At 48.2% G+C, this 25,013-nt stretch overlaps 7 protein-coding genes across 7 annotated transcripts; 2 read left to right on the forward strand and 5 right to left on the reverse strand.

Moving 5' to 3' along the window:
• Positions 1–1,476: 1,476 nt before the first annotated feature.
• On the forward strand, positions 1,477–3,782 carry Triagg1_1635 (uncharacterized protein; the record flags this gene model as incomplete). The annotated part of the gene is made up of 2 exons (XM_062895727.1): positions 1,477–2,061; positions 2,115–3,782. The coding sequence occupies 2 exons, from the start codon at positions 1,477–1,479 to the stop codon at positions 3,780–3,782; spliced, it is 2,253 nt and encodes a 750-aa protein (XP_062759174.1).
• Positions 3,783–3,909: 127 nt separating this feature from the next.
• On the reverse strand, positions 3,910–5,814 carry Triagg1_1636 (uncharacterized protein; the record flags this gene model as incomplete). The annotated part of the gene is made up of 4 exons (XM_062895728.1): positions 3,910–5,126; positions 5,199–5,309; positions 5,365–5,650; positions 5,713–5,814. The coding sequence occupies 4 exons, from the start codon at positions 5,812–5,814 to the stop codon at positions 3,910–3,912; spliced, it is 1,716 nt and encodes a 571-aa protein (XP_062759175.1).
• Positions 5,815–8,322: 2,508 nt separating this feature from the next.
• Triagg1_1637 (uncharacterized protein) lies at positions 8,323–10,282 on the forward strand (the record flags this gene model as incomplete). The annotated part of the gene is made up of 5 exons (XM_062895729.1): positions 8,323–8,424; positions 8,494–8,684; positions 8,734–9,148; positions 9,847–9,907; positions 9,972–10,282. The coding sequence occupies 5 exons, from the start codon at positions 8,323–8,325 to the stop codon at positions 10,280–10,282; spliced, it is 1,080 nt and encodes a 359-aa protein (XP_062759176.1).
• A 102-nt stretch (positions 10,283–10,384) lies between these two features.
• Triagg1_1638 (uncharacterized protein) lies at positions 10,385–16,987 on the reverse strand (the record flags this gene model as incomplete). Its single annotated transcript, XM_062895730.1, has 1 exon — positions 10,385–16,987. One exon carries the CDS (start codon positions 16,985–16,987, stop codon positions 10,385–10,387), a length of 6,603 nt encoding a protein of 2,200 aa, XP_062759177.1.
• Positions 16,988–17,351: 364 nt separating this feature from the next.
• On the reverse strand, positions 17,352–18,282 carry Triagg1_1639 (uncharacterized protein; the record flags this gene model as incomplete). The annotated part of the gene is made up of 2 exons (XM_062895731.1): positions 17,352–17,661; positions 17,753–18,282. The coding sequence occupies 2 exons, from the start codon at positions 18,280–18,282 to the stop codon at positions 17,352–17,354; spliced, it is 840 nt and encodes a 279-aa protein (XP_062759178.1).
• A 1,868-nt stretch (positions 18,283–20,150) lies between these two features.
• Positions 20,151–20,658, reverse strand: Triagg1_1640 (uncharacterized protein; the record flags this gene model as incomplete). Its single annotated transcript, XM_062895733.1, has 2 exons — positions 20,151–20,578; positions 20,652–20,658. 2 exons carry the CDS (start codon positions 20,656–20,658, stop codon positions 20,151–20,153), a joined length of 435 nt encoding a protein of 144 aa, XP_062759179.1.
• Positions 20,659–22,701: 2,043 nt separating this feature from the next.
• Positions 22,702–23,139, reverse strand: Triagg1_1641 (uncharacterized protein; the record flags this gene model as incomplete). The annotated part of the gene is made up of 1 exon (XM_062895734.1): positions 22,702–23,139. The coding sequence occupies one exon, from the start codon at positions 23,137–23,139 to the stop codon at positions 22,702–22,704; it is 438 nt and encodes a 145-aa protein (XP_062759180.1).
• Positions 23,140–25,013: the final 1,874 nt, after the last annotated feature.

The raw sequence follows: 25,013 nt of genomic DNA on the forward strand, positions 1-25,013 counted from the left end.
GGTGCCTCTGACCGTTGCTCGGGGCCAGCAGAACCAGCCACGGGCTTCCAGCTTCGGCGTCTCGGTCCCTGTTGGCGGGTCTTCCGTTGGGGCCTCCGTCGGGGGTCCCTTTTTTTTTTTCTCCTTCAGCTGCTGTCCGAGCACAGGATTGCTGTTGGCGGAGGGCGGAGAAGGCGCACGCTTGGATGGTGAAAATGTTCAGCATCTGTTTTAGTCACAACAGGAGGGCGCTTTTTTCCATTTTTTGGGGGGTGCGGTATCGCGGGTAAGTGGGGGAGCACGTGCACGGTACCTGGCCAATGCGCCTTCCGCCTACAGACATGTACGAAGTACGGCGCTAGAATACAGGTGGCCACAGCAACTGAGAGGCGCTTCCTCAGGGCTCCTGGGGGTTCTAGAGCCGTTGGCGGCGGGTGCATCTACAGCGGGTGGTTGCGCCTAATCGGCCGAGCGGCGCTTACAAACAGGCCTTGTGAATGGATCAATGTCTGGTCCGATAAAACTGACCAGGTGCCTGCCCAGGTACCTGCCCAGGTACATGGGCATCTGGTGATTGTGATGATGCTATCCATGCGTACTTACATGTACATTTGACTTGTACGGGGTTATTTACGCCTTCTTCTACATCTGAAGAGGGGCAATTGTGGTCTGAGTGCACTTTTACTTGTGATCAAGCTTCAAATTAATCTTCCGCAGTGCGGACGCCTTTTTCCGCAGCGCCTTCTGATGACAGCAAACAGCAGAGAGGTGCGTGTAGATGTATTTGATACTAAGTACACGTCGTGTTAGGTATATGTACATGTACACGTACACGCACGCGGACGTCCGGGTAGCATCTCAGCCCACCGTTCCCAGTTTTACAGTGGGCAGACACGTCTCTTTACAGCGCCTTACAGCGCCTTACAGCATCGTACAGCGGCAATGCGCCTTCTCCTCCACATAAAGAGGGGCGGCCCTCGACGTTATCAGCGCACCACCCCATGTACCGGTACATGTACGATTACAGCACAAGGGAGGGAAAAAACGACATCCAAAGCACAGCATCCATCAGCAAACAAACATCGACAACAAGAATAGCGGCCAACCGGACAAGCAGAAACGCTCCAGTGCATCGGAGATTCTTCCACTCACTCGCCAAGCTTCACCCCCTGCCCCTTTACCATCTTCGGTATTTCTTGCAGACTTGTCGTCACTAGCATCGAAGGGAGCCGTCCATTGGCTCACGCTTGGAGCTGAAGCCGGCGCAAATAGGAGTTGGTTCCGGCTATGAATGGAGATGGTTGACACGAGGCCAAAGCCGCAAGCTGGAGCGAGTCAAGATACCTGACGCTACATATACCAGATAAGATCCCGTCGTTTTTCGCCTTGGTTTGTCGTCTCTCGTCTTCTCTTGTCCATCTCACACTGCGTACCTTGATATCACGTTCGCAACCTCATCCATCCCGCCCCTTGCTCTACCTTATACAAGACCCAGTCATGACTCGCCGTCCTGTCTACTTCAATCCGGCAGCCAAATCATGGACCACGCCGTTAACAGATAGCCCAGAACTGGCGTATCGCTTCCATTCACAACTACCGGCCTATTCGCAAACAAACTTGGTCCCTCTCAAGCATCTCGCCGAGGAGTTGGGCGTCGGTGCCGTCCATCTTAAAGATGAGACATGTCGACTTGGACTCCCTTCCTTCAAGATTCTGGGGGCCTCGTGGGGCACGTTTCGAGCCATCGCCCAGCGACTTAGCCTTCCTCTCGATTCTTCTCTCGACTCGGTCAAGCAAGCATTGAAAAGCACCAAAATCGGTCTATACGCAGCCACGGATGGGAACCATGGCCGTGCCGTTGCACGTATGGCATCCATCCTAGGCGTCACTTCGCAAATCCACGTACCTGTTTCCATGCATAGCTGTGCCATCGATCGTATAAAGTCAGAGGGCGCTCATGTTGTCGTTTCCGATGGCTTCTACGAGGCTGCTGTCGTCGATGCACGAGTGGCAGCTGCCAAAGACGAGACCGCCCTTGTGGTTCAGGACTATGCCTCCGGTGACTATGTTCAAATCCCACAGGTATGTAGACTAATCCTTGCCTATCTATTAAAGCCTACTAATGTGTCGTGTAGTGGATTGTGGATGGCTACCTCACCATGATGTTGGAAATCGATGGCCAGCTGGGGGCTGCTACCCCTGACCTCGTTGTAGTACCCGTTGGTGTGGGCTCTTTTGCCCAGGCTGTAGTGACACACTTTAAGGAATCGGGAAAGCAAACCACCGTCCTCACGGTCGAGCCTGATACATCCGCCAGTCTCTGGAAGAGTCTTGGGAGGGGTGAATCCTCCTCAACCTCGGAAAAGACACCCAGCATTATGGCGGGGTTGGATTGCGGGACCCCTTCATCTATTTCCTGGCCCATTCTCCGCCACGGAGTGGATGCAAGCCTAACTGTTTCCGATTTTGAAGCTCATCAAGCTTGCGGCTATTTAATCTCTCAAGGCGTATCTGCAGGACCTTGCGGTGCGGCACCTATTGCTGCTCTCAGGAGGCTGAGTCCTGAGGATAGAGAAAAGCTCGGCCTGACCAAAGATTCGGTTGTGGTTGTGTTTTGCACAGAAGGCCCAAGAGACTATGACATTCCCTACGACGTGTCGAGCGACGACCCTGTCGAGTTGACCCAGACTTTGGTCAGGATCAACTCGGCCAATCCTTCCATGGGATCTAGTCCTGGCCCTGGAGAGACTGCAGTCGCCCGGTACGTCACTGCTTGGCTGGAACATCGTGACATTGAGACTCACTGGATCGAGCCAACCCCGGGGCGGCCTTCTGTAATAGGCGTTGCGCGCGGATCGGGTGGTGGCAAGAGCCTTATGCTCAACGGCCATATCGACACTGTGACACTCGTGGGGTATGAGGGAGATCCCCTCAGCGGCGACATCATAGACGGCAAGCTCTACGGTCGTGGAGCGGCTGATATGAAATGCGGCATCGCAGCCGCCATGGTCACCCTAGCCAACGCAAAACAGCAAGGCCTAAGGGGAGACGTGATTTTCACAGGGGTAGCAGACGAGGAGTTTGAGAGTATCGGTACGCAGCAGGTGCTGGAAGCAGGTTGGACGGCCGATGGCGCCATTGTCAGCGAGCCGACTAGCATGGATATCCTATACGCACACAAAGGCTTTGTATGGTTTGAGGTGGACATTCATGGCCTGGCATCTCACGGCTCGAGATACGATCTTGGTATCGATGCAATCTGCAAGGCAGGTTATTTCCTCGTCGAACTGGATAGACATGCAACCAGTCTGACAGCACAAACCGGCGATTCCGTTCTTGGGCCGGGGAGCATACATGCTTCCATCATCAACGGGGGCGAAGAAGTCTCGTCCTACCCTGCATTTACTCAGATCCAGCTCGAGCGTCGGACTGTAAACGGCGAGACACCAGAAACGGTAAGGAAGGAGCTAGAAAATATCCTCAACGGCCTGGCTGAGACGGTCCCAAACTTCAAATACAGTCTACGGACCACCTTTGACCGGTCACCCTTCAAGGCCGACCTTGACCATCCTTTCTCGCAGCTCGTCCGAAAGCACGTAAGCATCACATTGGGAGAGGAGCCAGTCATATCGGGGGCACCCTACTGGACAGACTGTGCGCTCCTGGCTGATGCTGGTATTCCATCGCTACTTTGGGGGCCAAAGGGAGAAGGGCTGCATGGGAAACTGGAATATGCAGACGTGGAATCAATAAAGCAGGTCACGGAGACACTGAATGCAATTGCCGTCGAGTTTTGCAGCTAACGTTTAATACTTGGTATAAAAGGTAAAAACACATGAAAACAATAGAAACATTCCTATATAGAACATTCGTATTATTACACCATTAATTCACCAGCCTTCTTCCGACTCTCTTGTTCATCGCGTAAATTTAGACGTATTCCTCAGCCTCAGCGGTCATGGCCTCCGTCTTCTCCGGCGGAATCGATGCCGTCAAGCCCAGAGAGGCAGCAATGGCAAACAGCCTTTCCTTCTCCTGCAACGCGGTTTCATCGCCAAAGACGCGATCCATATCCTCCAGCGTGCGGCCCTTAGTTTCGGGCACGCAAAAGTATGTGAATACCAGGCCGATCAAGCAGAAAGCCGCAAAGAAGATGTATGTTCCCCACTTGAGAGTTTCGAGCATGTCGGGAGTGACAAGTCCAATGATGAAGTTGCACATCCAAGTTGAGCTGGTGGTGATAGCCATGGCCTTGGATCTGCTGCCCAAGTTGAAGATTTCCGATGGGTACACCCATCCAATTGGAGCAAAGGAATAGGAGAAGTTGACGTCGTAGATGTAGATGAAGGCAATTGCAACTCCTCCTGGGACCTTGTGGTCGCCAAGGGCGGCACCGTATTTGCCAACAATAGCTCCGACGATGATGAGGGAAATAAACGTTCCGGTAGCGCCGCACATGAGCAAGGGTCGTCTTCCAACTCGATCGATGAGGAAGAGGGCGGGTAAGGTGCTGAGAGTGTTGACAATGCCATAGACACCAGTTGCCAAAAGCGATGTGGTGTTTCCAGATAGTCCCAGCTGTGCAAAGATGGTCGGAGCGTAGTAAATCAAGGCGTTACATCCCTGGAACTGTTGCAGAAACATGATGGCGCTTCCAATAAACACACGCTTGAAGCTGGGCCAAGTTGACAGGAGACCATAGTATTCGGAGAAGAAGAGGCTGACACCACTCTTGCCGGGGTAATGCTCTCGCGAATGAGCCTCATCAAACATAACCTCGGCTTTAATAGAGAGATACTCTTCCCTCAGGGACTCGGAATCGGGATGGACGCGACGGAGGCGGGCCAATGAGCGAAGGGCTGCCTCTTCGTTCTTTCGCATGAGGTAGAAGCGTGGGGACTCGGGATAGAAGATCATTCCAATGCCTAGGATAAGTGCAGGTACGATTTGCAGGGCGAATGGGACTCTCCATGCGGCTTGGCTCTGTCCAGTGCAGCCGTTGGGTCCAACATCGTTTCGGGGGTCGAAGGTAGGCTTATCAGGAGTGCCACCTGAGTAAGGAATGTCGGGGGCACAGCGAGTGCCACCAATGTACTGGGTGCCGTATTCGAGCCAGTAACTAACAAGAATACCCAGAGTAATGCTCACTATGAGAAATTTCTGATTAGGAGACGGAATCGCCAAATTAGGCACATGGGGGTTTGGCGTCTGAGACTTACACTGCTGTAGCACAACCAGCGTTCCTCGAATACCAGCTGTGGAAACTTCCGACATATACATGGGCACAATCATGGTAAGCATACCAACTGACAGACCAGCAATAGCTCGTCCTACACATATCGTTACTAAGATTCGACCTGAAACAATAAAACACTCAAGACTTACCACCAAAGAGCATGCCGATTGAGGTTGCGCCAGACTGCAGAGCAGATCCAAGAAGGAAAACCACAACAGCAGCCATCATCGAGCCCTTTCTGCCAAAGCGATCCGCAATAGGGCCGTTCATCAGGGAGCCAAACCATGCTGTCAGAAGCAGCGTAGAGACGAACCAGCCCTTGAATCCACTGTCCAGATAGATTCTTGGGAAGAGCGCACCGAAATTCTCCATCCCCAAGACACCTGAGACAACACCTTGGTCATAGCCAAAGAGAAATCCACCGAGAGAAGCAAACTAATGTGTGTTTAGCGATGATGTTGTTGATTCAATCACGATGGCGTATTTCATCAACTTACAGCCGAGAGACCAAAGATGTAGGGGTTTTCGCGAAATTGGCGAAAAACACCCTTTGTAGGCTGCTGCTGCACCACACTGACGTCTGTTGGATTGGGCGCCATCTTGAATTGCGCCTTTACAGCAGTTGTACCACAATTACCGCTGGATGAAACCGAGAACTCACAAGAATTCTTCAAGATATCCGGCTCGGATCCCGCCAAAGAGCAGTGGATCGGCGGGCCTTTATATCTAATCCTCTTCCTTCATACTTGTACAACTTTTCTCCCTTCGAAAGACGCAATATGGGTCCTGACTCTATGCTGACCGCACCCAGGGTGACTGTCGCCCTGAGACCCGGTACTGGCTCTCCGCATTTCCCCCCCTCCTCGTGTAAGCTACCGAAACTAGAGTGAAGCCAAGTTGTTGCGCCGACAGGCCCTAAACCAACTTTTCACGCTCCATGTGGGGAAAGAGATCGTCGCCGAGTCCAATGGCGGGCTTAAAGATGGAGATGCCACTGGAGCAGCGTCATACGGAACAGTGCGGTAGCGCACAATTACCCCATAAAGATGGATGTCGGCCCTTGTTTGCGGAATGCCATGTGCCCTTTGCTTGTGGGGGAATAACACGGAGAGTCGAGCCATTGAGTCAAGTCGTCGGAAGTTGCACGAGCCTACTTCTCCACATCGATGACCACGGTGGTGGAGATTAGTGCCCGGAGCAGGCAAGGGATAGAATTTTTGCCGTACGAGTATCACCCAAGCTGCCAAGGGAATTGTCTGGTGAGGGTCACAGTGATGCGACGTTGGTTGAACGGTTGGCACGCGAGTCATGGTGTTCGGCTCTACACGCCTTTTCGTCAAGATGGAGAAAGGCCGTCAATGGCCCGAATGAGGGAATGATGGCCTTTTCTCCGAAACGAAATGCAATACCTATTGACGATGGACAATGTTGGGGATTTTTGCGGAGAAGAAGGCATCTTGCAGATTCCCCAGATTATCCTTGCTTAGCCGTTTAAGCGCCTAACCTGCAAATTTGCAATCATCACCTATTGAGTTGGGCATCGTCATGAGGGGAAGATTGAGAAAGATAAGCCAAGAAAATAAACACGAAGATTTGAACCCATAATTATAAGGGTTTTATTCTCTAGAATGCGTGTACGATGGACTGCATACGTCTCGATAGCCTGTTCAATGAAAAGTCGTAGCTAATCTTGAGATCAAATAACTATGTTCAGATTCTATTTTAAATGAGCTAAGATGGAGAACCATATCGGTAACTATCTATTTTTGTCATTATCGCTCTGGCGGTAAATTTCCCTCTTCTTGTATCAAAACCTGGCTATCTCCATCTATATTATTTCTTGTCAAACCGCCATTTGCATCAATCGTGTCATTGGGTGGCCCAACATCCACAAACCTACCTCCACCCAAACCCACCAAATTATTGTATTTACGAACTGCACTAAGATGATGGCCCAACGACAGCACCGCGTGATTCGTGATACCCTCTCCAGCGCCGCTACCACCAATTTTTCAGTTTCACCGTCCACCACGATCAAGGCCTCATCTAGGACGAGAATGTTGCTCCTCTTCTTATGAAGGGTTACCTTTGCCTGTAAGATGAGCTCTTTCCGGCCCAATGAGGGAGTTTTCAGTTTCAATATTGAGAGACCCAAACTGCTGGATGGAATCTCAAACCACAAGTAATTCTAGCACTGCGATGATTCAGTTGGAGTGCCGGCTGCAGGGTATGTTTTACTGGCTTTTGCGAGAAAACAATGAGGCGGGGGAAGAACAACTAACTTTGTGAACAGCTTCATTCTTGACCGAATACAGCTGGAACAATTAGAATAGATAATTTCCATTATGTAGCGGTAGAAACGGACCCGTTAGTTATCTAACGATTTATAATCTTCTATAACGTCAGACATTGCTACATTATCATAATGAGCTGACAAAATGATTTTTCTGTTACTTCTTTTGGTACCCTGAGTAAATGTGACGGTGCGTCTCTTAGCCGTTCACTAACCGGTCAATTTACTCATAACGTACTTATACGAAAGCTTATACGTTCGATAAATGAACGTTTTATTAACATGTCTGACATCGTTCTCATCTCAATTAGATTCTGTATTGTATTGTCCGGCATAAATCGGAGAAAACGCTCTTCATCGGTAAAGGGAGATTTCTTGAGGTTAGCTATCAACACTTTGCACTGCAAAAAGTCCGCCGCAAATATGGAAAGAGTGTCGGCAGCATACATAACTTGATAGAATAACTAATTGGGATGCATTGATTGACGTCCTTTATTGAAACCTCCGCTAAAACTCCGCTACATCTCTGCGAGACCTTCATCATATCTCCGTCAAACTCAAACTACATGGGCCTTGACTGCTGTGTCAGACTATTGCACCGCTTTTAAGGTGCCGGAGTTAAATAAAATCCAATGAGTGCCGTGGTGTGAGATGAAGTCCGCTCCATCTTGCATTTGTCATGTACAGCCAGAAGCCGTAATTTTGTAAAATCTAGGGACACTGTTCAATGTATAAAAACTTGTCTTCATCCCGCTATATACATTATAATGAAATCATCGTATTGTTCGCATTAAGCGGTACTGGGTTTGATAAGATGTCTCGCCCATTTGAAAATAAGTATGTTATTGTCACTGGAGGTTCCAGAGGCATCGGGGCTTCAATTGCACTGTTACTAGCAGAGCGAGGTGCTAGAGGAGTGCGTTTTCTGAAAGACTTTGATAGCATGTATTTGAAACATAAATGACTAACCTTTTGCTTTTTATAGGTGGCTATTACCTACTCAGGCAATGAAGCAGCAGCAAACGACACTGTAACCAAGATCAAAGCTCATGGAGCCGATGCGGTTGCGATACGTGCCAATATTCTCGACGTCGACATCGGAGAGACAATAGTGAAAGGAGCGCTCGCAGGATTAAAGACAAATACAATCCATATCCTTATCAACAATGCTGCTCTGTGAGTTTAATTTGTGACTGAGCAGAATAAAGTGCTGACGATAATCTAGCGCTACATCTGAGCATCTTCTTCCTATTCTACATACCACCGTCGAAAATTTTGATAACCTTTTTCACGCCAACGTACGGGCGCCGATTTTTGCAACTCGCGCAGCGCTCCCCTTTATGCCCACAAAAGGTGGCAGAATTATTAACGTGAGCTCCGTGACGGCCAAACAGGCGGCCGACGAGCCCGGAATACTTTACGGTGCTAGTAAAGCAGCATTAAACAGTATAACTCGATCTATGGCGAGCGCGTTAGCTGCGGAGAAAGGCATCACGATCAATTCAATAAGCGTCGGGCCCACGAAGACTCCTGCCATGGCGGACGCCTTAGCCAATCTGCCCAAAGAGTACATGGAAGGACTTGAAAACTATGCCACTGTTGAGAAGCGATTGGCAGAGCCAGAGGAAATTGCGGCCATTGTAGCTTTCGTGGCGAGCGAAGATGCTCGTTGGATGAATGGTGCCAGTGTCCCTGCAAATGGGGGCGCCATTCTACTAGCAGAGGGTTGACCATGCATCGTCGAGATTTCCTATTAATGTTCTGATGTTGACATTTGTGATAAATATCTAATTATACATGGTATCAGTCCTTAGTTTTCGATCCCTCACGCAATTGAAACAATGTCCCTCTCCTTAAAAGTGCGATGTGGGATTGCTTTCCCGGAAGCCTCGCCGATAAACATATTAACCACAGAGCAAATTGTTCACTGTTGATCCGTTACTGCCAATATCACATGTATGATTTTTTGGATCTAGAGACACGGCACCATTGATAAGAGTCTCTCTGTTGTCATCTGCAGAGCTCCTCAACTATTACAAATCTTCTATTCTATAGTTGATTGCGAATGCTGGGGCCTACGAGAGGTCTTACAGTACCCTGAATACTCAGCGCTTCAGTAACACATGTCGTATACATCCAAGGTGGATAGACAAAGTGAAATCCGGGTTGCCTCTTGGGACTTTGTGATTCTACCTTATCAATTGGCGATTTTACCGACTTACAAATTGTCAACCTTGCAAAGGTCGGCGAAGAATGGTCAAACGCTTCTGGGGCCATGCTCACTGCTTTATGCATATCTATTTTCCCATTTCTTGCAAAGAAACTCCATCAATAAAAGCAAGCATCGAAGCGGGTGGACGCTGACAGCATTGACGCTGAGACCGCTGCTCTCTACGGATGTAAGCTATCAGCTTATTAATGCTCCCATATCTAAAGTTTGAGAGTAATGCTAAATTATATCAGGGATCAATCGTGCAATCCCAGATGCTCGATTCGAAGAATTTGTGGACAAATTTGGTCGCCGGGTAGCTGGCTGGGAACACTCTGCCATTGCTGCAGCGAAGAATCTCATCAATAAGCGCACCGGGTTTCCTACTGCAGACGAGCAGATAGAGAGCTTCAACTCATTCCTGAAAGCTGATACCCTAGGTGGCTTGGTGGAAAGACGACTGAAAGCCATGGCTGCCGCTGGTATGCAGACCAACCTGAACTTCGAAGAGAACTTTGGTCAGGAGGAGTTAGAATTCGTCGGAAGTGGGCCGTGGAATGCTTAGATGTATCGAGATTATCGTGATATTTTAACATAATGGCACATTGCCTATTTATCTGAACACACTTGCATAGCCCTCAATCCCAAACATCAGATTCTTGTGAGCTCACTTCTTAAAAAAGTCTAGAAACCCTTTGTTATCACATGCTACAGCAACGTCAATAGCCGTTCTCTGTCTTCCGTCTTCAGCTTGAGGATCAAGGCCCTTAGCAACTAGAAATTTGAACCTAGCAGTGGTCATGTCGTCTTTACTCCTTCCGCCATAACTGCTTTGGAACGATGCGCCAGCCAAGGTATGCAACAGAGTCTCTCCAGCATTATTGCGAGCCATGAAATCTGCCCCTGCCTCTTCGTAGAATGCCAGCTGCTCTTGTTCAAAATCTTCGAGCTTGGTTTTATCCACTGGTGCGAGCACTGGTTGTGGCAGGGCTGCTCTGAGAAAGGCCGGACTTGCGAAGTTCGCGCTTGGGGTGACTGCTCCTGGTAGGGCTGGTGTTTGAAAGTTCGTGTTTGGGAGGATTGTGCCTGGGGTGACTGTTCCTGGGAGGACTGCGGTTGGGAATGGGTAGATGTTGCTTGGGTGAGGTCTCGAGAGAGCTGGGTTTGGGAAGACTGCGTTGATGCCACCGGCAAGCGAGATCTGTAAGCCAGGTCGTGGCCAGTCGAGGTGTGATGGTTCTGAAGAAAACCAATTGAACAATGGCGTGTTACCACTCTTGGTATTACGTATGTCGATTGGAACGCCCATGTCAAGGAAGCGCTGAAACAAGGCATGCTTCGGCCGGTGACCGAGGAAATGAATGGGGAAATTGCCGTCAGCGTCCGGATGCAATGGGTCTGAACCCGCATCTAGAAGGATATCGACAATGTCTTTGCAAGGTCCTGATCGGAAGAAGCCCATATGCGGATTGCAGAAACCTGGCTGAACGTAGTTGATTGGTAAATTGCCTTTATTATCTTCTTCATGTATAAGCTCCGGACGCTTGGCTAGCATCAGTTTCACTACCTCGTTGTGTTTGCAAATTTCATTCGGTGCATGAGATTCGAAGATGTGATGTAGGGCGTTTTTGCCCTCACTGTCCCGGGCTGACAGATCGGCTTTCAGTTCAACAAGTTTCGTAGCGGTCACATCGGCGACTGTTTTATTCCGGCATGCTGCCAAAAGCAATGTCCTGCCTTTACTATCGCGATGTTCCAGGTCGAGGGATTTCCAGTCAATTATGTCTTGGATAAATTTGCTGGTCTCTAACAGCTCGTGAATGACGGTGCAGTCTTCATAGTGATGGCCTCGAGGAGGCTGTTTGCCTGGCTTGCCATTCTCAGAACTGTCGATGGCCTTATTCGTGGAAGCCATGACCGCAAGAGAAGCACTGGTATTTTGAACGGTCTTGTTAAACCTGGCATACATGTCCACGCCGTGAGAAACAAGCAGCTCCACCATGCGAATGTATTTCGACTTATCATCATCAGGTTGAGCTGGATTTGTGGTGTTATTACCGAAATGGTTACCGAAGAGGGGGCCGTGATTTGAGGCATTAACGTGAGTTGTTGCTTTATGATCAACGAGTAGCAACGCGTATAGCTCATCCACTTCAATCGTGGCGCCGCCATCCCTAATTATTGGACCAAGCTTGTCTCCTGAAGCATTGGTGTCGCATCTCTTGTTGAGATCCATGCCGACTGATATCAGTCGCTCAAACAACTCAACGTTACACTCTTCGATTGCAACGAACAAAGTTGAGATATCCAATGCGCTTCCCGATGGCAGTACAATCTGAAGCATTCTGGGATTGCTGTTTCTAACCGCAAGAGTCTGACAGCTTTTGCCCATGTGGTCGCTTGAGTGAATATCTGCACCGGCACTGACAAGGATTCGAGCTGCTTCCTCTTGGAAAGAAGGCACCCTGGGAGTGTTTCCTGGAACCATCTCTAATGCGATGTGCAGAGGCGTCCGTTTGATTTGATCTTTCAAGTTGACATTGGCTCCATGACTGACGAGATAAGGAAGTGCTTGGTGAACCTGCCACCAGTGGTGACCTCTGGCCAAGATGTGAAGCGCACTCTCCCCTGGTACTATCTGCCCATCTATTAGGTCCATGATCTCTGTAGGGCTTTGCGCATTTACATCGGCTTTAAAGGTCTCAACGAGCACTTTGACCACCTCCATATTAGGCGTTCTGCTGCTGCATGCAGCAATCAAGAGCGAGCTGATGCTATGCCGGCCATAGGGATGGCTACGCTTTGCAAAACCCTTCATCCACTTCTTGCACCATTTCTCATCTTCAAAGTGTTTCACAACCTCGCCAGTGCAGATCTTCTCGAGGAGCATCCCATATCCTCCACGGACTAAACTATGCCACGGGGTACCATTTGCGCGGCTTGGTTGCGCCAAATCCGCACCTTCTTGATGGGCCTGTTCGAAGCGACTGTATTCTCGTGACATTAATAGCTTATCAGGCTCAGAGTCGTGGCAGTGTATATGATTACATTGATGATCGGGTTCTTGAGGTACCACCATTGACTGCGCCTGCTCCCGAAGGCTCGAAAGAGACTCAATCTCGCCTTTATATAAGTGTGGATCCAGTTTATTGATCAGAGCCAAGAAGCATCTTATGGTATAGCACATTGTTGGGCCCTTGATAAGACTGATGGCTTCTTGAATCTGGTTCCGTCCGGAGGTATCTGTTGTATGAACGTCTAGTCCGTGATCGACTAACATGTCTAATATCTCGTCAAGGCGACTTGAAGTATGCTCAGGGGGTATTTCTTTGTCTTCCTGTATGTGTTCATCAAGCCTACGCAGGAATGGGCGTGTTTCATCGCCAAGCTTAAGTCCTGCGGCTTGGAGACGTTGATATCTGTCGGCGGCCGAACCACAGCCTCTCCAGAGTTCCAGCTCGCTTTCAAATTTGGTACATTCTTGTAGTGGTGTTATACCATCCTTGGCCCGGATGTTAACATCGGCTCCTGTTGCGAGTAAGAACGCTACTGCCTCTGGACGTCCGGATCTGCATGCGTAATGAAGAGCTGTTCGTCCACTGTTATCCCGATGATTAACGAAAGTTGAACCATTTGAAGAACCATCTCTCTCGACTTTATCAAGAAGCATGCCAACAATATTTGACTGACAAGCGCGAACTGCGAGGTGCAATGGAGTCAGCCCATCAAGAGTCACAGCTGCTACATTGGCCCCAGCTCTGAGGAGTGCCGCGACGTGATACTCGGAGATAGTCGCAGCCAAGTGGAGGGGCGTTATGCCATCGCTGTCGGCCGGGCTCAGGTTCTTGCAAACACTCAACAAGTAATTGATTGGGGTCTTTTCATATCGGCTGTCAACTGCCTCAGTCTCTATACCGGAGGCAATATGTAGAGGGGTTCTTCCCTGATTGTTGGCTTGGTCGGGATCAACTCTACTCTCGATCAGGAGATTATATATATCTGGAATTGGTGGACCATTGCTCTTATGCCAAGAAAGGCGTTGAGCCGGGTAAGCCCGAGTGTAAATTACTTCGTGCCACATGGTATTCCCTGCTTCATCTTGTGCAAGCGGGTTCACTCCCAGATCCACGAAGTATTTGAATCGATCGTGAGCATCGCAGCGGGACGCTTCGTGGAGCAAAGTTCGGCCCTTGTAGTCGCGGCAATCGGTTTTCGCTCCCAATTCCACAAGGGTCTTGAGAACATCGGTTGAACGGCGATCTTCAACGTGGAAATATGAGCTCACTCGTTTGAATAAAGGTGTACAGCCGTTATTATCTCGGGCCTCAAGGTCTGCGCCGGATTCCACCAAGAGCCTAATCAACTGCTCTTGCCCATGCCCAAATTCGCCCTCAATGTGCAATGCCGTTTGACCGCTGTGATTCTTCAGATTTGGGTCGGCTCCCTGTGCCAGGAGGGCAAGAATTAGATCGCGATTTGTATGTCGACAGCCCAAGGCAACGTGAAGAGCGCCATTGCCATCATTATCCACGACATTACAGTCTGGACCAAAGGATAAGAATTCCAACGATGTTTCCGGCGACTGAGTAGCGAGAATACACAAAAGCGGTGTTCTACCATCCGAAGTTCGTCGCTTATTGATGTCTGCGCCGCCCTCTTCGATGAGCAGACGGACAGCATCTTTGCTGGTGGGATTCCCGTGCAGTGGTGTCTCTCCCTTATCGCACGTTGTGTTCGCATCAGCGCCCGCCCTGAGAAGTAGCCGTAACATGGCAAACACTGATTCGGATGACACAAAAGCTTGGCCCGAGAACAAGCTGTGCAGAGCCGTCTTGCCTTCGAGGTCTCGAACCTCTAGATCGACCCCAACCTCCTGAACTAGCTCAAAACATTTCTGTATATAGTCCACGCTTGGTCGACTGTTCCCTGCAATACTGCTGGACAGCAAGTGAAGAGCTGTAAGCATGCGCTCTGAACCATTCGGGTCCAGGCCCTTTGCACCATGTATTATGCTAAGGCGTTGATAGAATTCCGGCTCAGTCAAGACATTTGGATTGGCTCCAGCTTTCAGAAGGACTTCGATAGTCCGAGGGCTGACTGCCTCGCAAGCATAGTATAATGCCGTGTTATAGGAAACGAAGGCGTCTGCTTCTATGCCTGGGTGCCTCAGGATACACGCCACGACTTTGTCCTGGCCAGCCTTCGCCGCCGAATGTAATGCGCCATACACGACGTTAATATCTTTGATAAAGGGCAGGTATATGGCTACGACTTCATCATGCCCATTCTTGCAGGCATATTTGAGCGGCGTCCGGCCAGTGGACCTGCGCTCGGGATAATGGTAACGTTCGGCTTGAGGATCTGTCCTAGGAGTCAGGGGATCAACCCCAGCAGCCAACAAGGCCTGTGCTGCTGCTGCGTAGTTTCGAATTGCGGCTTCGTGTAATGGCGTCAAGCCAGTAGCGTTGTATTTGTTTGGCTCGGCGCCGTGCTGCAGGAGAAGCCTGACTGCTTCCTCGTGTCCATTATACGCAGCCCAGTAGATGGGAGTCTCTTCCATCTCATTGAGAACATTGACGTTGGCGTTTGGCCTCTCCAGAAGCTCCCGCATGTAATCCGTCAGATTGAGATAAGCAGCGACATGTAGAGGAGACATGTCACCGAATTCGCAATTCGGCCACTCTAGACTCAGCCAGACGAGAAAGCGGTTCCCTTGGAGAAAATTGTCCAGCAGTTTAAATAGCTCTGGTTGACCTCTGGCTAATAACCCAGCCTTGGTTATGTGTAAATGCCAATTGAAGACGGCATACTCGGCAAAAGGGTGTTCTAGTCTCGTATTTTGGTTGAGTCCCTTATGTTTCCACCTCTCGTTTCTCAATTTGCTCTTCTCCATAATCTCATAGCTGTCCAGGCACCCTGCATCAAGGTAAGATAGACATGCGAGAGCTAGCCTGAGGTGAGTTGTATCAGATTCAAGCAAGCTGTACTCATCGGCTGGATGCTCCTGAGCAACAGAGCGTGTTTGACCCTTTAGAAATTCGGTGAGAGAGTGGTGTACAACAGAGACAGTCTCGTCGGGGAGAATCTCCAAAAGCGATCCGCAGATGGCACGGATGATATCCTTGGCTTCTCTGAGCTCATGTATACCATCCAGTTGACGTGTCACGCTGAGCATTTCTGCCATCTCAAGGAGTCGGAGCGGGCGATTTGCGTGAGTCACCCATTGCAGAACTAAGAGCTGTACATGGTGCGGTATGCCAGACCTCTGGGAGTGCTCTTTCAGAAGACTGGTGTACATGACATTGAGATTGGCGGGTAGAGTCTCAAGAATGTGCTCTATGTTGGCACCTTGTTCCATGATTTGTTCCATGACCAACTTGGCGTAAAGGAAGATTCCGCCAGCTTTTTCAAGGATTGCTTGCTGGATCTTGTTTTGATCATCTCCAGGAATGCCAGAGCCAGCTAGCAGTCGTTGTAGATAGACCGCAATATCTTGATCCACCAGCTGTTCCTGGAGGTGAATTTGGACCGTCGGATAAGGTCTAAGTGGTATCTCAACCGCAGGCACTGGTCTGCTCGTTATAATCATTCTCATCTTGGGCGGCTGCCACGATGAGAATTTGGCCAACTCATGCAGGAAGTGGTCATTGCCAAGGTTCATCTCATCGAGAGCATCTATAACGCAGTAAACCTTAGGCACATATGTGCACGCCAATCGAAGGTCTCTGAACATTTCCGTAATGGACAGCGTCTCAATTGTTCGGCGCTCGTCCAGGTACTCCTTGAGTCTGGCTTGGAGCGGCGGGCTGTAGGGTAGAATCTGGACAAGCCAGTCTCGTAGCAGAGCTGTTGGCTCATAATTGGCGCGGATGATCTGGCGGAAGAAGAAATAGAGAACTGGAGCGTCTTCCTCTTGCAGTCGCTGAATTGATCTTGCCGCGAGGACAGACTTTCCTGAACCGGGGATGCCCTTGAGCCAAAGTATCCCCTCGGCTTCTGAATCGTGCCATTGCTTGAAGGCATCCGTCGAATAGAGCCAGTCACCCGTTCCGGCAACATGGGATCTCAAGTGCTTATAGAATTCTCCATTGACAGCAGCATAGTCCGTTGGACAAAGCCATTGCTTGATTTTGTTAAGAGTCTCAGGCGGTTGAGGCAGGATATTCTCTTCGTTGAAATCGCTCACGTCATCACGGCTCAGCATAACAATGTCACCATTGTCTGCAGCCAGCGAATCTCCGGGTGTAATAATCTCAAATGATTGGTCCATGATACATGTATACAATATTGTTTGGTAGTTATTGACGTCTCATACTGCAGATGGTTGGTTGGAGTGTTTATGCAGGCAGTATTTAAAGGCAATTGACAACCCTTGTCCGGACAAATTATTGGTCTGGGAGCAGGTGGTCTGTGCGCTGGAGCCTAATTATTTAATAAGATGTGGAGCCTCGTGTTTGCAGTAGTAACGTGATTGGGAAGTTGGAGTTTGATTCATGAGATTCACGACCAGAAACGGCTGTTGCCGAAGGTAACGTCTCGACATTAAGCTAGAACTCGTTGGGGAGAGAGATATTAACTGCAGCAAATTTGGCTATTATTGTGCACATATTTGTATTCACTGCTCAAGATACACCTCAGTTCTTCCCACGTCCTTTTGTCTCTATTTGACCAGTAATGACATGTATGAAAAATCCAACAACGCAACGGTCTGTTTCGATATCGCTTATTATCTTGTCAACTATCGCATCTGCCTCGCCGTGAGAGTTAATAACTGTGGACTCAGTCTTATCGAGCAAACCCTTCAAAATCTGGCGCGCACCGGTCATGAGCAACTGTCCAGTGATTTTACGAAGGTTTTCTGCCAAGCCAAAGCTATGATAGACGTTCTCATGGCAATCGACATAACCAGATTCTTGAACTTGGCTCAGAAGTCGCGTTGGAGCTCTAGAAGATTGTTAGGGCTTTTGGACGGCGGTAGTGAAACTACCTATTTTGAATTGCTCACATAATATCTCTACCAACCGAGCTGGCGTACCGTAATTCAGCGTTGTTCCACAGCGTAAATTCCTTTGTAATGGGCACACATGTAATTCCTGAGTGTCCAAGGTCCTCCCACACCAGCCAACCTCCTGGTCGCAGCAGCGTCTTGATATTTCGGGCTGCTTCTGCCCATTGGTCGGCTTTGAGGCCAAGTAGGAGCATTCGTACATGAATCACGTCATACTGCTCTCTCAGTTGCTCATGAAACGGTTTCAGTATGTCTCCTGGAAAAAGCCGAACATTATCAGGTAACTGGGAAGCTTGAGTGAACTTTGATGCGTCGTAATCGTAGCCGTCTAGACGTGCATTGCTGGGTAATTTGGTCGCAAGATCTCTGAGCCAAATACCAGTGCCAGTGGCAAGATCAGCTATAGCGGGAGGATGGTCAAGCTCCATCAGGTGACCAAAAATGTGAGGCGGCAGAAGATGTTTAGCCACTGGCATCCACATGTTATAATGCTGAGTATCGAGGCGCTGCTCCTCACCAGTATTGGGACCCCGATTCAGTGTGTAAGGGGAGTCCATGTTGTATCGATTTTCCAGAGTATGATAGAGCAAAGATCAGTGTGCAGTGGGTTATTACGGTCCTCTCAACAGTAAACTGTAAAGATGAAAGATGAAGGAAGCCTCATGCGTTTGTATTTGTATCTGAGTCGGCGATCACCAATATACAGGAGTCTGAGTAAGATACTTCCCCGCAGTTGTGTAACACGAACATGAAGTTACCTAGACAAAAGTGTTACTTCATGCTGATCACATTTATGCACATGTAGGTAATACAGAATGTTAAACAGGAAAATGCTCTAGGGCCTGGCTCCATGCAGTCAAACCCCATTGGTTAGAGACTTTGAGTAATTTTACTCACTGATTAAGAATATTCTAATTTCTGCTGTTTCGTAGCGCATTTATTTGTCATTGTCACTCTAATATAGCGTAAGTTGTTGCCAGGTATCATAAGTTACGCAGACGGTGGTTTCTAGGCATTCTACATACCGCTAAGATATGCGTTGTAGTAAGTGATATTAAGTCTTGTGAAGGAAGATTTAATATCCTGCTACCGTGCTATCATCATCAGAATCTTCGACTTTTTTCATCTTCACCAGAGACCTTTGTCCCAGAGGAAGAAATCGAGGCAGGTTATATTATGCGAGTGATGCCCGGCTGATAGACATTGAATCGCACTGCGGCCAGGCACAGACGTAAGCGACCCATTGTTTCTTAGTCCAGAGAGTCTTACGACAACCTGCATAACCCCCACAAGGTATATGTTACAGAAACAAGGCAGCAGAGCCTTGATCCAAAGGCCAGGTGACTATATTTTGCGTCGCACAAGAAGGACGCGCTCTTCATGCAAAGTAAGCAAAGGATTCAGAGCAAAGGTCTTGTTTTACTACAATGTATACATGGATACAGACCGCCTTTGCTAAATTACGAACGAGTACTCTAAAGTCAAGCAAACAATCCCGCCTCAGCGGGATAGGCCAAATCTCAAATACAGTACAGGTGATCATTCCCTGCAGAAGATATCCGCAATGCTGGGGAGTTTGAAGGATCCAGAAACGCATTTGATCCAAACCTGAAGGTTATAACCCGTGAAGGTGCCATAGTACTAGCGTTGTGGAATAACCAAAAATATTCTCAGCTCTGCTAGTCCGCATATTTAACGCTACTTCAACAGCTACGGAGACATTATTGAACACTGGAGAACTTGTGCTACGAGATTGTGTTACGCCTCAGCTTATATGAGCATCTAGTCCGAGGATCCATCATACCCTCATCTAAGAGTAAATTAGAAGCATCGTAGCACCGAAACACTATATTTCCATAATAACTAATAAACATATCACTGGGTTTCAGGATAATATACCCAAGCTTATTATATTTTTGATTAACTTTAGCAGGCGGCCTAGTTATGCTCTTACATAGAGCTAAATATAGGTAAATCTTAAACTCAATATATTACTTCTATACTAGTAGTTAATAATGATTCCCGTTTTAGTTTATTCTATAAAGAGATATCCTGGTTCCCAATTTTACTTCTTTTGAATAGAATTGTAAAGATTCTGAATCTATTACTACTACAGATTTGTTTTCTGGTCATCATCACACTTCGTCTGCACGGCTGTCTAAAACGGTGTGAATTAACGAAGACTGGCTACGGAAGTATAATATTGCCTAAGCAAGCTCCCAAAACCTGGTCCTCCCTCAGAGAATGTAAAATTTGGCCATCCTTATGCCAGTACTTAAACCCCAAGAGCAACTGAGAGTAGCTCCATACCTGCTACATAGTAAGAGAGGTTCCTCACTGTTTATAGCCAGTTTAAACTGCCCCTTGTAATGGTCACCACTCCCACCTCGAGCGCCGACCGAGCAACTGGCTATCACCGAGGCCTTTAGTCGGCGCCGGCATCCATGAGGACGATCAATCCGCCAGCTGCATCTGTCAGCTGGAAGTTGGCGCCCGAGGCTCTTTGCCCAACCGCCCAGTTGAGCGCCCGTTTTGTCGCCTCCTGAATAACTGCTAGTGGAAGAGAGTTATCAGCGAAGCCGTTGAAGAATGTCCATGCAGCGCCGGCCTCAACACCACCGCCAAGCGCCACGGCAGATGATGTAGCACCCTTAGCCCACGCGCCAGCCAGGCTCTTAATGACGGTGCCGACATCACCATGCGTAAAAGCTCCGCCTTGTGAGGCATGAACGGACGTCATCACAGCAGTGAAGCCGGCTATGGTGATCCTCTGTCCGTTTGGGTTGACAGGCGCGCCCCTTTTCTCGACTCCTTTCACCTTTCGTTTCTCGGGGGGGGCGGATGTTGCCGACACTGTTGACCTGATAGAGCGCAGCCCCCCCAGCAGCAGAGACGACCTGGATGCCTCCGGCTCCGTTAGCCACACAGATCATCTTGATCTTGTTGAGGTAGTCGTGCAGCGTGCCGCAGTCTGTTTCGAAGTCCGAAGCGCGAGGAGTAGTCAGACTGGCCACGCAGGTTCCTACCGTGAAAGCGGCCGTATCTCTCTAAGATTTTTGTTTTTGCCACTGCTCGCACAGAAGTCGTTGAGCTTAGCTACAGCAGCTCCACAGTCATTGCCGAGCGGTTCGGTCTTTGTACATTCTATGGCGGTGAATATCTGGACGCCAAAAGCGATCCAGGCGGCCAAAGTCGATATTTGGAGCTTTATTATCCCTTAACCTTTGGGAAACCCCAGCTGTAAACGGATTATTAGAACCGACTGAGAAACCTTTCTTTATTCATCTTACATGTTTGAAAAGCTGGATATGGATAAGAATGATGCCTCCAGCAACTGGGATAACTTTCTGTTAATGGGAATAAAGAGTTGAACGACGTCCAAAAGATGACTGAGTGCGAACTGAGAATAATAAGACCTCCTGATCCTGAGTTCAATGCTGCCTTATATATTCTCTGATCTCGCGAGTCTTCCATCTTCCGAAGACCCTTTTGATTTAGCCAAGACGGGCTGATTACGAGTTGTGGCGAACGAGTCGATCTTCTCCGTGGAAGGAAAACGCTGCGCCGTCGGTATTACTTGGTAACGGAAGATTGTATCCTCGTAATTGTAATGATAAAATAGTCGGCACGATTTCGGTGTCACGGCGGCACTGCGTCAGCGTTAGCAAAAGTGCCGTGATAGATATGTCGCGGCGTGCCCGCCTTTACGAGATGATCCCACATTTTAGGACGGCCCAGAAAGATTGAGTAGTTGACTGATTGAGTAGTTGACTGGTTATTCAAACATTCCAATGAGCTTAAGCAGCCAAGATGGACGACAATTCAAAGCCAGAGTGTTTGCTGGCCTCACGTGCTCTTCATGTCTCCGACCCATGAACTCTCTCAGCTGCTATTGCACGCTCTCTCTTATATTGTAATAAGTAATTAATCATATAACGGTTTACCAATTTCTGATATTGTGCAGTTGAGCCTGCTACCTTGAAACACAAATACTACCTACGAGATATAGAGGACTATCTCCCTCCTCTCCTACATTGTGAAAGGGTTAAAGAGGTTGCTCGCCAGGAGGGTTTTATTACAGGCTATTGAATAGAAGCCCCCCATGAGACAGTATTCTAAAACCACCCTAAGAGATCGTCGACAGACTTAGTCGCATCCCTGATTCATAACACTAAGATCGCTTTTGCTTCGGGATAGGTCGCTACCCCTAATTTTTTATATACCATGATATATATATCGCAGCAAGTGATGGTGGGTCTCGGCAAAGAGGATTGAATTCCATGCTGAAGTACTCAAGTACTAACATCGTTAGGATCTTCGGCTTTTCTCATTTTTACTAGTGGATTTTGTCCCGAAGTTAAGAATCGAGGCAGGTCATATCATACGATTGCCACGCGGGCTGATAGACTTTGAGTGGCGCAGGGATCAGGCACAAATGTAAGCGACCCATTGTTTGTTAGCCGAGAGAGTCTGAATGAGCTGAAATCTCGCATACAGAATAGGTGATTATGCCCTGCACCAGATGTTTGCAATACTGAGAGGTTTGAAAAAGCCAGAAATGGCAATTTGATGCTAAATCGAAAAGCTGTAGCCTGTGATACGCCATAGTACTAGGCAATGCGGAACAACTAAATAATGCTCTCAGCTCCTCTGGCTAGTGCGCATGTTTGACGCTGACTCGACAGCTACAGAGACGTGATTGAGGCTCTTGTGCCGCGAGAATGTGTTACATACCAGCTTACATGAGCACGGAAGCGTCCCACTCCCCCGATAAACAATACTTTTGCCACGGGGTTTGAGGATTGTGTGCTCTAAGCTCATTATATTATTCATTAACTTCACAGGCAGTATAAGCCCGCTGGTACACGGAACTCAAGATAGGTAAATCTCAGACCTTTATATCTTCGGCTTCTATGCCTAGTCAATGACAATTCCCGCTTCGTTTCGTTGCATAAAAAGATACCCTATTTCCCGTTCTACTTCTTTTCAATATAATTTTGAAGATTCTGAATCCATTCAATTGTATACGCGCTATCCGCAAATTCCATAATGTCCTCAATTACTTGGCCAGTCTCATCGACCTTCAGGATCCACACATATTCATTTTGATATTCTCCCAGAACCGTTTCACAGGTAGATTTGAGGTGCAAGGTGATATGGCGTGATATATCGTCGATTATAGGTTCATAGCCATCCATGAAAGACAGTTTAAACCCGCTCATAACGGTCTTCAGGTTGGCGACCCAGGCAGAGTATTCGCTGTTGGTGCGTGGCGGCGCGTCTAGTGACTTTGGTCGGAGGCGGTGAAGGCAACTCTCGCTGCGATATCTCACAACAGATTCTATGGTGAACTCGTTGAAAGCATTTATGAAAGAGATGGCAAGTTCCACCATACGAGATCGTAGCTCACTCATCTTGGCGAGGGTACGTGTGTAATATTTTCCAATATAGCCAACGGCTCGCTAACTTGGGAAATGTGAATACTTAAATAGGCGGAACAATACATGTAGGGAAGACGTAGTCTGTCAAGTGGGTCTATTCGACAGTTTCTGATAGATATCATTGGACGTCGGGAAAATTGTCGCTTCTGGTATGTGGAGCATTGGTACGGAGTAGTGCTGTTTGTTTATAAGTCTTACTGCTCCATTGTTGCATGTATACATGACTTGGCTTGTAAACTGATAATAACTGCTGTAAAAGGCTTAGATCAGGTACTGTTAGTAGTATTGGTCATAGTAGATCTCAAAGTAATTTCATCAAGGCAGATTATACCACTGGAAGTAGTTACATGTAGTGCGTTATATACAGGGACATATGCCCTACCACTCCTCAAGGACTTCAAGTTTTATTAACATCGCAGCACCATTGGGTATGAAACCGAACCGGGCCGTCTGCTTATAGCAACAATCATCCCCAGCTATTTTTTTTTAAAACGCGAAGATCAAGTGCTGTTACTGCGCGCTTGGACGGTACTATTATCCGTACCTACGTTAGCAGTACTTACTGGAGAACACGCAACCGGAGTACAGCTTTGAATTTTGCTACCATAAGCGTGCAGCTTAATATTTGAGTGTATTACTTGGATATAAGATCTAGATGGAATGCAGCTAATTCCACGTGCCTGAGAGAGACATATTTTAAACGGTGCTGCCTATCTAAAAGGATCACTTTAGCTAAGGCTCGATCAGTTGTGTATGCTATTAATACTTTAAAATGACTTCAAGCCAAATTTCAATGTTCAGAAGGGACTCAGAAGTATTGTACTATAGTTACGCAGCTGAAGCCAGAACTATATCCCTTTGCCCTTAATATTTGGCAACGATACCGTTTAGCATCATATCCCCTTGCTTCAGGTTACGTTCACACCTTGCAGGCTACAGTCCCCAAAGAGTTTGACACCATGGCCAGGCAAGAGAAACGTCCTTGATTTCGATTCGTGGGTTTAAACGCATGATTTGGAATCCAGATCCATCACCGTAAAGACGAGTCAGCAGAGAGAGTCAGTAAGTACAAACGGTCTATAAAAAAGAGAATGGTTCCCGCGGCATGCTGAGGTTTCTTCATCTGCAAACCCGACGATAATTACAAAAGCTTCATTTTGTTTATCTGAAATACTAAAGATACACAACAAACAAACATATCGACTCCTAAAACTGTTTTTTGCATCCGCAGCAGCTATTCTGGCGTTGTGCTCTTTTGCAGTGGCGGACGAGATATCGTGTACAAATCTATGCATTGGATTAACGGGAGGGACAGGAGGTGGAACTCACTGCATCTCCAATCACTATTTTGGCTATCAGTCGGGAAATTCATTTTGCCTCGCTATTAATAATGAACAAACTACTGAAGACACTGCTGGATGGTGTTCCCAGCAGGTGGGCATCTCTGAAACTCCCAGTCACTGGTCGGCCTTTGGTAGTGCGGACTGCGGGTTTCTTCAGGGTTCTACTTGGACTCTAGATCGAAATGGGTTCCTCTCATTCGAAACGAGAAGTGGGATTCTTGAAGGCTGCCAATCTGGCATTCCGGGTGACCCTAACCCAAGTCACAACTCGAATTCAGCTCAGTGTGAAGCACATAAATAAGGGGTACATTTCTTCAGTGGCTCTTTAAGAAGCGAGCTATTAACAGCAGCTATACCTTGGTTCAATCAATATACTTTTCTCAAAGAGAGGGAGAAGCTTTGCAATCCGGGAATGTTGTAACCAGGCTATTATGGTCGCAACAATTGGCCAGTAGGGCAGGGGGGGGGGGGGGGGGGGGGGGGGGACTGGTTAGGGGCAAAACC

This window comes from Trichoderma aggressivum (genome assembly GCF_033847375.1).
Source record: "Trichoderma aggressivum f. europaeum strain CBS 100526 chromosome Unknown scaffold_004, whole genome shotgun sequence".
Classification (NCBI taxonomy): domain Eukaryota; kingdom Fungi; phylum Ascomycota; class Sordariomycetes; order Hypocreales; family Hypocreaceae; genus Trichoderma; species Trichoderma aggressivum.